At 41.8% G+C, this 15,328-nt stretch overlaps 1 protein-coding gene and 1 long non-coding RNA gene across 9 annotated transcripts in view; both read left to right on the top strand.

Annotated features, from left to right (window-relative positions):
• LOC127909882 (uncharacterized) overlaps positions 1-15,328 on the top strand; it is a 92,143-nt gene that overhangs the window by 24,061 nt on the left and 52,754 nt on the right. The window lies entirely within an intron of this gene.
• LOC118399501 (thyroid hormone receptor beta) overlaps positions 1-15,328 on the top strand; it is a 160,444-nt gene that overhangs the window by 121,735 nt on the left and 23,381 nt on the right. For 2 of the 8 annotated variants that reach the window (XM_035795629.2, XM_052472198.1), the window contains exon 1: positions 14,497-14,857. The exons of the other annotated variants lie outside the window; for them this stretch is intronic. In XM_035795629.2, coding sequence (XP_035651522.2) covers positions 14,512-14,857 — 346 coding nt within the window. In that variant the 5' untranslated portion in view covers positions 14,497-14,511. Of the gene's footprint in view, positions 1-14,496; positions 14,858-15,328 lie in introns of those variants that run through there. 8 annotated transcript variants of the gene reach the window in all.

Raw genomic sequence — 15,328 nt, 5'->3', positions numbered from 1 at the left:
AAAACAGCAAGCAGAAACCCCCAGGAAAATAATATTGTTATTGGATGTTAACCCCCTTGACACCTGTGAGCTAGTATAGTGATAAACCTAATATACTTTTGACTCACTCACTTTGGGGTGAACACTGGTGTGTTAATTGAGAATCATTGGGCCTCTCCAATAGTTTGCCTGGGTTCACCCCAGCCTTGTGAGGGGAGGTTGTCCAGGGGCCTGGTGTTAGCCTGGTGTCCTTCTCAGGTAACACGGTGTTGGACGGGGACATCTGGCTCAGGATAACATGTCAAACCAGGCCCTATCCTTGCAAGACTGAAGCCTGCCATCTGAAAATTGTTCTTGACCAGCTTTGAACCCTCTGAGACCTCAAGTGATCGATCAGGGAGGGAATATATTAGGGACAAGCCTGCTTCTGCTTCCAGTATCGACAGGTGCTGAGGAACGAGGTTGAAGACTCTCCCGGGAATGTTGTTGCTGAGAACCTGGATGGACTGGACTGGACAACCAAGGTTGGGCCGTGGGGCATTAACACCAAGAGAATATACTGTATATACTCATACCTATAGATCCACTGACCTTTCTGTGAGACCTCGGAAATAGCATATGAACCGAAATGCTTATTTTGGAAAAACGGTCACCTCACCTCCGTGGACCAGTTAACGGTTCAAGCCTGGCAATGCCTGTGTCTGGAGGAGCAGCCAGTCTTGCTCCTCAAATGCTCCCATGCTTTGGGTGAGTTTTGAGTAGATATCAGCGTTTATGTTTCGAGTGAGATATATATATATATTGTTTTATTTATTATTTTCAATTCAGGAGAGATTTCAATTTAGTGAAAAGGCGATGTTATGCTGCTCATGAAGAAATAGCATATCTATGGTGTGTTCATGGCATCTAAGGTTGAAATGATGCCTTTTTACAGTCGCGTATTTGATTGTTGAATGACCGTGGCTGGTTGGTTATTTGGAGTTTTAGTAGTAAGCACCTCTTTGAAGGGTTTGTAGAGTAAATCATGTCATCAGAAGAGTGGATACAAAAAAACTCTGCTCCCTGAAACGTTAATACTCAGTAACAGTTACTTAGGGCCAGTTTAAGATGTGAATTTCATGGTGGTGCAACCCAGTAGACCAAAGGAACTAATGAATGAACCTTTTATTTGATCAGCCAATCCTGAAGGATCTGTCTAGAGTCATTACTATTGAAACATAATGGGGAGACAATGTATTGAGTCAACATAGTTTCCACATTAAAAAATGAATTTTTATCAACATAATAACGTTGCATTAATGTTAATAGTTGGTTGAATTTGTGAAAAGTGATTAAGGTACACAGCTTTGGTCTATTTTCCCCCCTGATTTCAACCACAAATCAATAATGGGGTTTAAAAGTGTTGGTTTAATTTGAATTCATGTTTGATGACATCTCAGGCAAACACAACAGAATATAGACCTGACTCTTTTTCTATTTCTGTAAGAGTTCTATCATTAATGATTATGTTATATACATGGCAATGTTGATCAGTGTGAAGTGTGTTTATGGTCTGTTTCAATTCAGTGTAAAACTATAATTCACTTCTATATTCTGTTCACTTAACTTTTTTTGTATATAATGTATGTCAACTTTGTGTAAATTCCTCTGTCTGTTTCTGTCTCCATATGTTGTCAACTGCTAGCAGCACCATATCCCCGTGTAAAATTCAGTGTAAATGTACTTAGTGAATAAAGGTGATTCTGATAATATTTGGGTTGTAGGTCAGGTTAAAAACAAGTTCTAGCTCTACACCGATCGACTCCTCGGATTAAAAAATAGTAACACTATATACAAATAACAATACAAAAAGACAGACGGAAAAAGAGGGAAACAAAACACCCCAAACTAAGAATAATACACTTATCTAGAACAGATTGCAGAGTATTGACAGGATTTATAGTGTCTGATAGACACTTGACATTTTCTGTCTCGAGTCCTCTAAGAAACACAAATGAGATTAAGGGCCACGGAGGACTTCACCTCATCAAAAAGTTAAACTGGTATCAAGGGCCTCTTTAGGAGCAGATTTGCCTCAAAGGGCCTTACTTTTAGCAGCTGTTATGTGTTGATCGTGTTACAGTCTTAGCAACAGTCGTCTGAGCCCAACTCCGTTGGTGTGTCACTGGTCACAAAAGGATGGCTGGTCATGTGGATACATCATTTTAGAGGGTTCTTTTTAAGGATCCACTGGATGCATCCCAAATGGCACCCTATTCCCTTTACAGTTCACTGTTTAACCAAAAATTATATGCACTCTGGTCAAAAGTAGTGCACTAAAAAGGGAATAGGGTGCCATTTGGGACACATACACGGTGGTTAGGTGATTATAGTGTGTCTTTGTCTTGTAAACACACGTCTGTTCAGCATCTTCATTGATTAATTAATTGATTGTTCAGAATCACCTTATATGCACATTTAACTCTGGATCCATTAGTCTAGTACTGAAAATAGAGAAGGAAAAAAATATATACAGTGAGGCAAAAAAGTATTTAGTCAGCCACCAATTGTGCAAGTTCTCCCATAAGTTCTACCTATGATGAAAATGACAGGCCTCTCTCATCTTTTTAAGTGGGAGAACTTGCACAATTGGTGGCTGACTAAATACTTTTTTTGCCCCACTGTATGTGTGCATTTATGGCATGATTAATCTACAATTACAGTGCCCTCGAATGTTTTCAGACCTTTCCCCTTTTCCAAATTTTGTTACGTTTACAGCCTTATTCTAAGATCGATTAAATTACATATTTTCCTCATCAATCTACAAACAATAACTCAGAATTGTATTTATTTATATTTTTCACCTTTATTTAACCAGGTAGGCAAGTTGAGAACAATTTCTCATTTACAATTGCGACCTGGCCAAGATAAAGCAAAGCAGTTCGACACATACAACAACACAAAGTTACACATGGAGTAAAACAAACATACAGTCAATAATACAGTAGAAAAATAAGTCTATATACAATGTGAGCAAATGAGGTGAGATAAAGGAGGTAAAAAAAGGCCATGGTGGCGAAGTAAATACCAAATAGCAAGTAAAACACTGGAATTTTCAGTGGAAGATTTGCAGTGGAAGAATGTGCAAAGTAGAGATAGAAATAATGGGGTGAAAAGGAGCAAAATAAATAAATAAATACAGTAGGGGGAGAGGTAGTTCTTTGGGCTAATTTTATAGATGGGCTATGTACAGGTGCAGTAGTCTGTGAGCTGCTCTGACAGCTGGTGCTTAAAGCTAGTGAGGGAGATAAGTGTTTCCAGTTTCAGAGATTTTTGTAGTTCGTTCCAGTCATTGGCAGCAGAGAACTGGAAGGACAGGTGGCCAAAGGAAGAATTGGTTTTGGGGGTGACCAGAGAGATATATCTGCTGGAGCGCGTGCTACAGGTGGGTGCTGCAATGGTGACCAGCGAGCTGAGATAAGGGGGGACTTTACCTAGCAGGGTCTTGTAGATGACCTGGAGCCAGTGGGTTTGGCCGACGAGTATGAAGTGAGGGCCAGCCAACGAGAGCATACAGGTCACAGTGGTGGGTAGTATATAGGGCTTTGGTGACAAAACGGATGGCACTGTGATAGACTGCATCCAATTTATTGAGTAGGGTATAGGAGGCTATTTTGTAAATGACATCGCCGAAGTCGAGGATCGGTAGGATGGTCAGTTTTACAAGGGTATGTTTGGCAGCATGAGTGAAGGATGCTTTGTTGCGAAATAAGAAGCTAATTCTAGATTTAACTTTGGATTGGAGATGTTTGATGTGAGTCTGGAGGAGAGTTTACAGTCTAACCAGACACCTAGGTATTTGTAGTTGTCCACATATCCACAAGTCAGAACCGTCCAGAGTAGTGATGTTGGACAGGCGGGCAGGTGCAGGCAGCGATCGGTTGAAGCGCATGCATTTAGTTTTACTTGTATTTAAGAGCAATTGGAGGCCACGGAAGGAGAGTTATATGGCATTAAAGCTCGTCTGGAGGGTTGCTAACACAGTGTCCAAAAAAGTGCCAGAATTATACAGAATGGTGTCGTCTGCGTAGAGGTGGATCAGAGACTCACCAGCAGCAAGAGCGACATCATTGATGTATACAGAGGAGTCGGTCCAAGAATTGAACCCTGTGGCACCCCCATAGAGACTGCCAGAGGCCCGGACAACAGGCCCTCCGATTTGACACACTGAACTCTATCAGATACTGTAAGTAGTTGGTGAACCAGGCGAGACAATCATTTGAGAAACCACGGCTATTGAGTCTGCCGGTGAGGATGTGGTGATTGACAGGCCTTGGCCAGGTCAATGAATACGGCTGCACAGTATTGTTTCTTATCGATGGCGGTTAAGATATTGTTTAGGACCTTGAGTGTGGCTGAGGTGCACCAATGACCAGCTCTGAAACCAGATTGCATAGCGGAGAAGGTATGGTGGGATTCGAAATTGTCGGTAATCTGTTTGTTGACTTGGCTTTCGAAGACCTTAGAAAGGCAGGGTAGGATAGATATAGGTCTGTAGCAGTTTGGGTCAAGAGTGCCCCCCCATTTGAAGAGGGGGATGACCGCAGCTGCTTTTCAATCATTGGGAATCTCAGACAACAAGAAAGAGAGGTTGAACAGGCTAGTAATAGGGGTTGCAACCATTTCGGCAGATCATTTTAGAAAGAAAGGGTCCAGATTGTCGAGCCCGGCTGATTTGTAGGGGTCCACATTTTGCAGCTCTTTCAGAACATCAGCTGACTGGATTTGGGAGAAGGAGAAATGGGGAAGGCTTGAGCAAGTTGCTGTGGAGGGTGCAGTGCTGTTGACCGGGGTAGGCGTAGCCAGGTGGAAAGCGTGGCCAGCCGTAGAAAAATGCTTATTGAAATTCTCAATTATAGTGGATTTATTGGTGATGACAGTGTTTCCTGTCCTCAGTGCAGTGGGCAGCTGGGAGGAGTTGTTCTTATTCTCCATGGACTTTACAGTGTCCCAAAAAATAGCTTCGAGGTATAAAATAGCTTTGAGGTATAATGTACAGACCAAGGTATGGTTGGATGTAAATACAGTCGAGGTAAACCTAGGTATGAGTGATGATGAGAGAGATATTGTCTCTAGAAACATCATCGAAACCAGGTGATGTCATCGCATGTGTGGGTGGTGGAACTGAAAGGTTGGATATGGTATAATGAGCAGGGCTAGAGGCTCTACAGTGAAATAAGCCAATAAAAACCAGAACAGCAATGGACAAGGCATTTTGAAATTAAGGAGAGCCATGCTTAGTCGAGTGATCATGAGGGTCCAGTGAGAAGTGAGGTTGGTTGGGGTCACGGCGATTCAGACAGCTTGCCGGGCCATCGGTAGCAAGCTGGCAGAGGATGGAGGTCTGTTTTTAGCCACCTCGTGCGTTTCCGTCGGTAGATTAGTGGGGTACCGTGTGGTAGAGGGGATCAATCCAATTGGAAAAATAGATATAGTTATAGTGACCCAATAAAAAATGGTCCAATAGACCTATTCAGATAGCAGCCGATAAGACAGCTAACGATTAGCGGGCCGCAGATGGGCGTTCAGGTAACGTCGTGACGGAGGGGCCAGTTGGATAACTCCCTCTGGCAGATAACGTCGGTAGTCCAGTCATGAAGGCCCGGTGGGGCCGGATTGGTGATTGTAGCTCAGGAGTGGCTGATGGAACTCTTCAGCTGGCTAGCTCCGCAATAATTGATGTTTGCTCCGGGATCCATGTAAGCCAAAAGTCACACAGATAGCAGCTAGCTAGCTGCAAGATCCAGGTGTAAATGTCCAGAGCTTGCTGTAGAAATCCGGCGATATGGAGAGAAAAATAGGTCCGGTATGTTCTGGTCTGAGTTGCTTTGTACAAAACTGGCGATAGCTTTTCGAGCTAAAGGATAGCTGATGACCACAAACCGTGGTTAGCTGAATACTAATGTTAGCCAGTAAACTGGCTAGCTTCTGGCTAGCTTCTGGCTAGCTTCTGGTTAGCTTCTGGCTAGCTTCTGTTGTGGATTTCAGATTTGAGGTAAATAATACTTTTTTTTAAATTGGTGAGGCGGGTTGCAGGAGAGTGTTTTGAAGTTGGGTTTTTGGAAAAGAAAGATGTAAATATATATATACACTGACACGACAAGACGAGGACAAAGGACGTCTGACTGCTATGCCATCTTGGTAATCATAATGACAATGTGAAAACAGGTTTTTAGATGATTTGGAAAGGCACACACCTGTCTATATAAGGTCCCACAGTTGACAGTGGATGTCAGAGCAAAAACTGAGCCAAGAGGTCGAAGGAATTGTCCGTAGAGCTCCGAGACAGGATTGTGTCGAGGCACAGATCTGGTGAAAGCTGCCCAAAAATGTCTGCAGCACTCGTCCAACAGCAGGCAGCCCTGCCAAACTAAGCAATCGGGGGAGAAGGGCCTTTGTCAGGGAGGTGACCAAGAACCCAATGGTTACTCTGACAGAGCTCCAGATTTCCTCTGTGTAGATGGGAGAACCTTCCAGAAGGACAACCATCTCTTCAGCACTCCACCAATCAGGCCTTAATGGTAGAGTGGCCAGACGGAAGCCACTCCTCAGTAAAAGGCACATAACAAGGCACATGACAGCCCGCTTGGAGTTTGCCAAAAGGCACTCAAAGGACTCTCAGACCATGAGAAACAAGATGCTCTGGTCTGATGAAACCAACATTGAAGTATTTGGCCTGAATGCCAAACGTCACATCTGGAGAAAACCTTGCACCATCCCAATGGTGGCCGCATTATGCTGTGGGGATGTTTGTCAATGGCAGGGCCTGGGAGACTAGTCAGGATCAAGGGCAAGATGAACGGAGCAAAGTACAGAAGGTCCTTGATGAAAACCTGCTCCAGAGTGCTCAGGATCTCAGGACTGGGGCGAAGGTTCACATTCCAACAGGACAACGACCATAAGCACACAGCCAAGACAACGCATGAGTGGCTTCGGGACAAGTCTCTGAATGTCCTTGAATGGCCCAGCCATAGCCCGGACTTGACCCGATCAAACATCTCTGGAGAGACCTGAAAATATTTGTGCAGCGACGCTCCCCATCCAACCTGACAGAGCATGAGAGGATCTGCAGAGAAGAATGGTGTGCCAAGCTTGTAGCGTCATACCCAAAAGACTGAGTGAAGGGTCTGAATACTTATGTAAATGTGATATTTCAGTTTTACATTTTTATAAATTAGCAAAAATGTTAAAAATAAAATATTTTTGCATTATGGGATATTGTGTGTGTGATTGATGACGGGAAAAACGATTTAATGCATTTTAGAATACGGTTGTAGCGTAAAAAGAATGTGGAAAAGGGGTTCTGAATACCGTATTTAAGCTTCAGCACGTTTGTTTTAAGAACACATATATTTCTGTATTAATAAGTTGAAACTGACCGAAAAGTGGGTAAAATAATTCAATTATACTTTTACAATTATTTGTGGTTATTCGATTTGAATTAATTAGATGCAATAATTGTATAATCTTAGTAAGTATGTATCATTGGCACATAGCCAGGTAAAATATTTGACTTGTTACCTTGCATTTTACCCTGCTCTGTTTAGTCTATAATTAATGTTTAGTTACAGTTTTTTTGAATTGCTAACATGCATTGGGTCAAAACTGAAGTCACATTGTCAAAACTCTTCACACAGTCAGCGAAACAGAAGTGTATGTTGACCAAACTGTGAATAATTTTTCATTGCTTTCACACAAAATGCATTCAATGACTACATTCTCTGAAATTGATTAGCTCTTTTCTCATTCATACTCCACCACTTGCAAAACTATATATTTCCAGCACGTTTTCAAATGCTGACACACTGTTTCCAAAACTGTTAAAAACACATTCAAAACAAAATGATGGCAAATGTTGTGCATTTCTGCAGTAACCAGGTTAAAACATATAGAACATCTCAGCAGAATATTTAATCATTCCAAACACAGCTGATTGCAATTTCAGCTGAAACCCTACCCACGTTTCCTGTTTTTAGTCTCATTACCAAACATACAAAAGAGGACAGCTTTGGAATGATTTAGTTTAGAAACATGGATCAAAGCTTGGTTGGTAGGGAAAGAAGAGTGGCAGGGAGAGGGAGAATGCATAGAGGACAAAGGATAGGAAAACCAAGAGCTGGGGTCTCTGATGAGACTGGGCCCCAATTATTGACCATGTTGTAAACCATGGTCTCTCTTTGAGAGAGGCCGGTTTAAGGGTGCAACCAAATCTGCAGCATTCAACAATTGCATCAATAGTACAAATTTTCTGGCAAAACAACAGGTGAGATGTGCATCATTCATTGATAATTTAACTTCATATTACAGTACAATACAGTATGGTCACATTTTTACATGTACTGACATTTTGAAATATATTGATTGTTTTGTGTTTTTCAGTAGGATCCAAAGGTTGCCTCCCTCGGGAGGGGGAGGCAGAATATTATCAGATGCACAGTAAATTGCCATTGTTGACATGGTAATTGGCAACAATGCAATAAAACTGCTGGAAATTCGGGACAAAGTGCTGGTAGACAATATCACTTTTGGGAATGTGAATATGGTCAGCACAACAACAATTGCAATTACAATTGTCCTATAAAAACATAAAATAAGGATGAGGTACACTGTACCCTTTGAGAGAAACGGTGTACGTGTGAAAGAACTCCGGTATCAATATCTCCAGGTAAGATGTCTGTTCAATAACCAAACAGGGTAAATACACAGCTATGCACAATGTAAAGTACTGTAAAACTGTGGATTTACTGTATTTTAGAGAGTAATGGAGATGGAAGCCAGGTAAACTACACATACATTCATATTTGTTGATGAAGCTGGATTCAACCTGGCAAAAGCACTCCGCAGGGGAAGAAATGTGATTGGACAGAGAGCAACTGTGGATGTCCCAGGCCAGAGAGGAGCTAACATCACAATGTGTGCAGCACTGTCCAATGATGGTTTGCTGTTACACAAACCACTCATTGGCCCCTACAATACAGAGAGGCTCATTTATTTTCTGGATGACCTGAATAATCGACTTGTGCCAGTGGAGGAGAGAGGGGCCAGAAACTCCCCTACCGTCGTTGTGTGGGTTAATGTGACATTCCAACACTCTGCTGCAGTCACAGACTGGTTTGCTGCCCATCCCAGGATGTCAGTACTGTTCCTGCCTCCATACTCCCCCTTCCTAAACCCCATAGAGGAGTTTTTCTCTGTGTGGAGGTGGAAGGTTTATGACCACCATCCACATGATCAGATGTCCTTACTGGATACCAAGAATGCTGGGTGTGGAGACACTTCTCCTGAAGACTGCCAGGGTGTGGAGACACTTCTCCTGAAGACTGCCAGGGTGTGGAGACACTTCTCCTGAAGACTGCCAGAGTGTGGAGACACTTCTCCTGATGACTGCCAGGGTGTGGAGACACTTCTCCTGAAGACAGCCAGGGTGTGGAGACACTTCTCCTGAAGACTGCCAGGGTGTGGAGACACTTCTCCTGAAGACTGCTAGGGTGTGGAGACACTTCTCCTGAAGACTGCCAGGGTGTAGAGACACTTCTCCTGAAGACTGCCATAGTGTGGAGACACTTCTCCTGATGACTGCCAGGGTGTGGAGACACTTCTCCTGAAGACTGCCAGGGTGTGGAGACACTTCTCCTGAAGACTGCCAGGGTGTGGATACACTTCTCCTGAAGACTGCTAGGGTGTGGAGACACTTCTCCTGAAGACTGCCAGGGTGTAGAGACACTTCTCCTGAAGACTGCCAGGGTGTTGAGACACTTCTCCTGAAGACTGCCAGGGTGTGGAGACACTTCTCCTGAAGACTGCCAGGGTTTGGAGACACTTCTCCTGAAGACTGCCAGGGTGTTGAGACACTTCTCCTGAAGACTGCCAGGGTGTGGAGACACTTCTCCTGAAGACTGCTAGGGTGTGGAGACACTTCTCCTGAAGACTGCCAGGTTGTAGAGACACTTCTCCTGAAGACTGCCAGGGTGTGGAGACACTTCTCCTGAAGACTGCTAGGGTGTTGAGACACTTCTCCTGAAGACTGCCAGGGTGTAGAGACACTTCTCCTGAAGACTGCCAGGGTGTGGAAACACTTCTCCTGAAGACTGTCAGGGTGTAGAGACACTTCTCCTGAAGACTGTCAGGGTGTAGAGACACTTCTCCTGAAGACTGCCAGGGTGTGGAAACACTTCTCCTGAAGACTGCCAGGGTGTGGAAACACTTCTCCTGAAGACTGCCAGGGTTGGATTAGACATTCCTGAAGATACTTTCCAAGATACATCGCCAGAGAAGACATAAGATGTGATGTTGAACCCTCACAGTACTGTACACTATGAGTGATTATACTATACATGTTGATGAGAACTAGAACCCTCACAGTACTGTACAGTATGAGTGATTATACTATACATGTTGATGAGAACTAGAACCCTCACAGTACTGTACAGTATGAGTGATTATACTATACATGTTGATGAGAACTAGAACCCTCACAGTACTGTACAGTATGAGTGTTACACTATACATGTTGATGAGAACTAGAACCCTCACAGTACTGTACAGTATGAGTGATATACGACACATGTTGATGAGAACTAGAACCCTCACAGTCCTGTACAGTATGAGTGATTATACTATACATGTTGATGAGAACTAGAACCCTCACAGTCCTGTACAGTATGAGTGTTATACGACACATGTTGATGAGAACTAGAACCCTCACAGTCCTGTACAGTATGAGTGTTATACGACACATGTTGATGAGAACTAGAACCCTCACAGTACTGTACAGTATGAGTGATTATACTATACATGTTGATGAGAACTAGAACCCTCACAGTCCTGTACAGTATGAGTGTTATACGACACATGTTGATGAGAACTAGAACCCTCACAGTACTGTACAGTATGAGTGTTATACGACACATGTTGATGAGAACTAGAACCCTCACAGTACTCTACAGTATGAGTGATTATACTACACATGTTGATGAGAACTAGAACCCTCACAGTACTGTACAGTATGAGTGTTATACTATACATGTTGATGAGAACTAGAACCCTCACAGTACTGTACAGTATGAGTGTTATACTATACATGTTGATAAGAACTAGAACCCTCACAGTCCTGTACAGTATGAGTGATTATACTATACATGTTGATGAGAACTAGAACCCTCACAGTCCTGTACAGTATGAGTGTTATACGACACATGTTGATGAGAACTAGAACCATCACAGTCCTGTACAGTATGAGTGTTATACTATACATGTTGATGAGAACTAGAACCCTCACAGTACTGTACAGTATGAGTGTTACACTATACATGTTGATGAGAACTAGAACCCTCACAGTACTGTACAGTATGAGTGATTATACTATACATGTTGATGAGAACTAGAACCCTCACAGTACTGTACAGTATGAGTGTTATACGACACATGTTGATGAGAACTAGAACCCTCACAGTACTGTACAGTATGAGTGATTATATTATACATGTTGATGATGTTTTTTAAATATTTTTATTGCAGCCCTGGAATTTCAGGAATTCGTTTTTTGTTTCAACTTTTTATTTTTCACAAGTAAATTACTATATGCAAAGATATAGAAAAAATAAAGGCTATTGAAGCAGAATGCTGCATTTCTGATTCATTCTTGTTACATATACTTCAGTACAGTCAATAAAGTGAAAAGGTGTTATTTTTATTCTATAATGATGTGAAAATCATTCAAACTTCAAAGAGAAAAAGTGAATCATTTAAGTAATGCTCCATGTTAGTGTTTTTTAGGTCAGTGTGTTATGAGTGACAATGTATGCTTTCTGAGTGAGAATTGTTGCCAGTGTTCTGGTCGAACAAGCTTATTTTGAGACATGTATAAAGTGTTTTGGTGGTTTGGGTGAGTTTTGGAGGTGAGATGAACTGTTTGGCCAAGATGCATGTTGGTAATGCAGACTATGTGAAGAGTTTGAAAAAAGTGGCTTCGGTATTGAGCGACGCTTGTTAGCAATTGAAAAAAAACTGTAAGAGCTATCAATAAGAGCATGGCCATTGATTGATCAATTATTAGAATATCTGCAAAATGTACACCTAATTAAATATTTAAATAATTGCTTAATTAACTCAGGAACCACAACTGTGGAATCACCTGCTTTCCTTGTATCCCTTTGTATCCCTCATTTACTTCGCTGTTTCCGTTGTTTTGTCAGTTACATGAACGTTGGTGTGTGATGCCACTGCAGGTAAGTATTCCTATATCGAACATCGGTTAACTGATTGGTTGGTTAATTGGGTGCGATAAAGACAAGTACACAATCCTCGCTGGATATAAACATTTACACACAAAACATCAGGAACAAAATAAATGAAATGTGTAGCGGCCATCTTTGTGAATTCTAAAAGTATGAGACAATATTTGATTAATATAATGGTACATTATTTATTCATATAAACAATGAAGCTTTTGGGGAAACTACTGTATGGCTTTAATCTTTAAGATTTAAAACTCCATTGATTTCTAAAAAGGTGAACAGCAGAATACATAGCATCTCTCTGTAGACCCACTGTATATGCTATTGGTATTACGTAGGCCAGGATGCTTGGTGGTCATTGATCAACTAATGGTTAGTAATGTGGAACAATACTATAGCTATTTGGTGTTGGTTATTTCATGGCTGACTTGTTTGGACAGAATTGATATTAAATGTATTTCTTCTTTCAATTTCAAATCCATAAAATATATATCTTATTATTCACTTGTAGACCTCGAGCAATTGTGTCCACTAGACCTGATATTAACTAAAAACATTTTCAATTGTTAAACTGAATAATATCAAATGATCCATCACTACTTGAAACTCTGATATATTTATTTGGACATTGTTATTATTACTCTATTATTATTTTTGGAACTTTATTAAGTAACATGTAGTGTGTTTCAAAGATCTCATAAGGTTTAGCCAATCATATCTTAGCAAGAAAATAACCTTAAGTGTGATCAAGCATATGTTTGTACTTAGTTAGTCCATCTACTTTGATTGTCCAATTAGAAAATATCGGTAGCGCCTTCCCCTCTGCCATAAGGCTTATCCTGTGAACCATAATCAATACCATAATCAATATGGCTGAATGTCTGAAGATTAACATACGATAAGGTGGTTTGGCACATGGCGCCTCCCATTGAAATTCAACCTGTTGATCAAACTATACCAGAGTATCAGAGAATAAAACATTTGGTTTCTTTCTTATATTCTGACTCAAATAAGAAAGTAATATGCAATCAACACCAGAAGAATATAACTTCAGTATTCCATTTATTTCAACATTTGATAATTGTATATGATCTTGAACCATTGCACTTAGCTCCTCTAATATTATCATTGTAATAGACTTGTGAAAGGGTTATAATCAGTCATTCAGGGGTATTTACATTTACATTTAAGTCATTTAGCAGACGCTCTTATCCAGAGCGACTTACAAATTGGATATGCAGGGGTTTCTAATGAGTTAATGAAGTTTCGGATGTTTCACTGACCTACTAGTAAGCAAGTTGTTTTTAGCTGGGTTGTGTTGTCCATCATGGATTACAGTGTGGTGGTCTTCATTTTATGACAATGTTGGTATAACTTAACCCTTGTAAATGAGCTATACTATTCTATCCTAGTCTGAAGTGAAGTCTAAGTTTTACTTTATTACCAGTGAAAATGTTGGGATTCATGTTGATTGATGTGAATTGAAGACAGGTGTTTGTGTGCGACATAAATCACTGAAATAGGCCTAAGCAGGCTAAACCCGATTATTCTGAGATTTGAACTCTAATGTGCACGATATTGTTCATCATCCAGATCTAAGTGTTAAATTGAATTGACTCACCGGGTGTTGACGAACCAAACCAAACTAAACTTCTCAGAGACTGTCCGCTACTACTTATTCATACTCTTATGCCAGAGAAGTATTTGGGATGACTTTTCTTTTGGTATTTTGTACTGTCTTTGTTTGTTGTTTAATTTCTGCCAGCGGCACGGCACCATATGTCTATGACGAGGTGATGGTGTTTGGTGAGTCACATCAATCAAGGCTTTAATCTGCGAGAACATCACCATCTTGTTGCTGTCTGTCTGTTACACTCCTGGGATTTACAGAGTCAGATTAGAAATCTCACGTCGTCATAAAGCTCCTGCCACAGTCGGCTGGTAGGGCGCTGTGCGGTGGGGTGGAGCCGGGCGAGTACGTGCTAGGGGTTGTACTGTAGGGGTGGGCCCAAGGTCTCGGTATATAAGACTCATTCTACCAACATAGCCCCTACCTGCTCCGTACACCAGTTTGTTATCATATCCGCATCAATCGTTTCATTATTTATCTGGAGTAATTTAACATAACGCTGAATTAATTAGGCTGAGCTCTGAGTTGATACGTAACATTGTCTCCAGGCTTCTTTTCTTTTCTTTTTTTGGCCTTCATCAGCCTTTTGTATGAGCCTACCTGCCTTCGGTGCAGTCGTTGGCCATCATGAACTACTGCATGCCTGACATGTATGAGATGCCTCATGGCGTGGGCGGTGGCTACCCGATGCAGGGCGGTGGGGAGTACTGCATGTATGGAGGTGATGGTCCCGGGGGGTACGGGCACTGTGAGCCCCAGCCCATGCACCAGATCCACCCTCCCTGCATGGAGCAGGCTTGGCCCCACAGCCAGCCCTACGCCTGCTCCTACCCAGGACCCAACCCTGTGTTCAAAAATGAATACTGCACCATGGAAGTGCCTCTCAGCCACTACAACCACCAGCCCGACTACTATTCTGAGGGGAAGCCTGACTTCTCCCACATGCAGTGGATGCAAGAGATCAACAAGAAAGGTAGGGAGTTGGGACTTGGGAGCAGTACTTCTGGCTCTAGAACCGGGAAGTACTAGGGATTATTGTGATGGCATGACAAACTGAAAGGTAGGGACTAACAAGGTGGCGTAATGGGGTGCCAACCTGACAGCTTGTGTTGGAATGCATGTGTAGAGACGTGCGACAGGTGCACCAATATGTCCTGTTGATGAAGGACAAAATCTGACCTGATATTGTTGGTATTTGATGTATGCTAATCTAGTTTGGCTTGAACAGTGATTTATCTCATTGCAAACCGTTTCAGTGTTGAACCTTGCTCGTATGTGTTTATATAATATCGTAGTGACTTTTGATACACTATAATCATAGTGATTCTGATACTACATGTTTATTAACACCTAAACACTGAGTACTGTGAGTTTCTCGGTTGATAAGTCAACCCATTAGGGACCGTTTGTAGTTATGTACATTGAACTATGTATTCACTTTCAA

This window comes from Oncorhynchus keta, chromosome 20 (assembly GCF_023373465.1).
Source record: "Oncorhynchus keta strain PuntledgeMale-10-30-2019 chromosome 20, Oket_V2, whole genome shotgun sequence".
NCBI lineage: Eukaryota > Metazoa > Chordata > Actinopteri > Salmoniformes > Salmonidae > Oncorhynchus > Oncorhynchus keta.
This window is presented reverse-complemented; position numbering and strand designations above follow the sequence as displayed.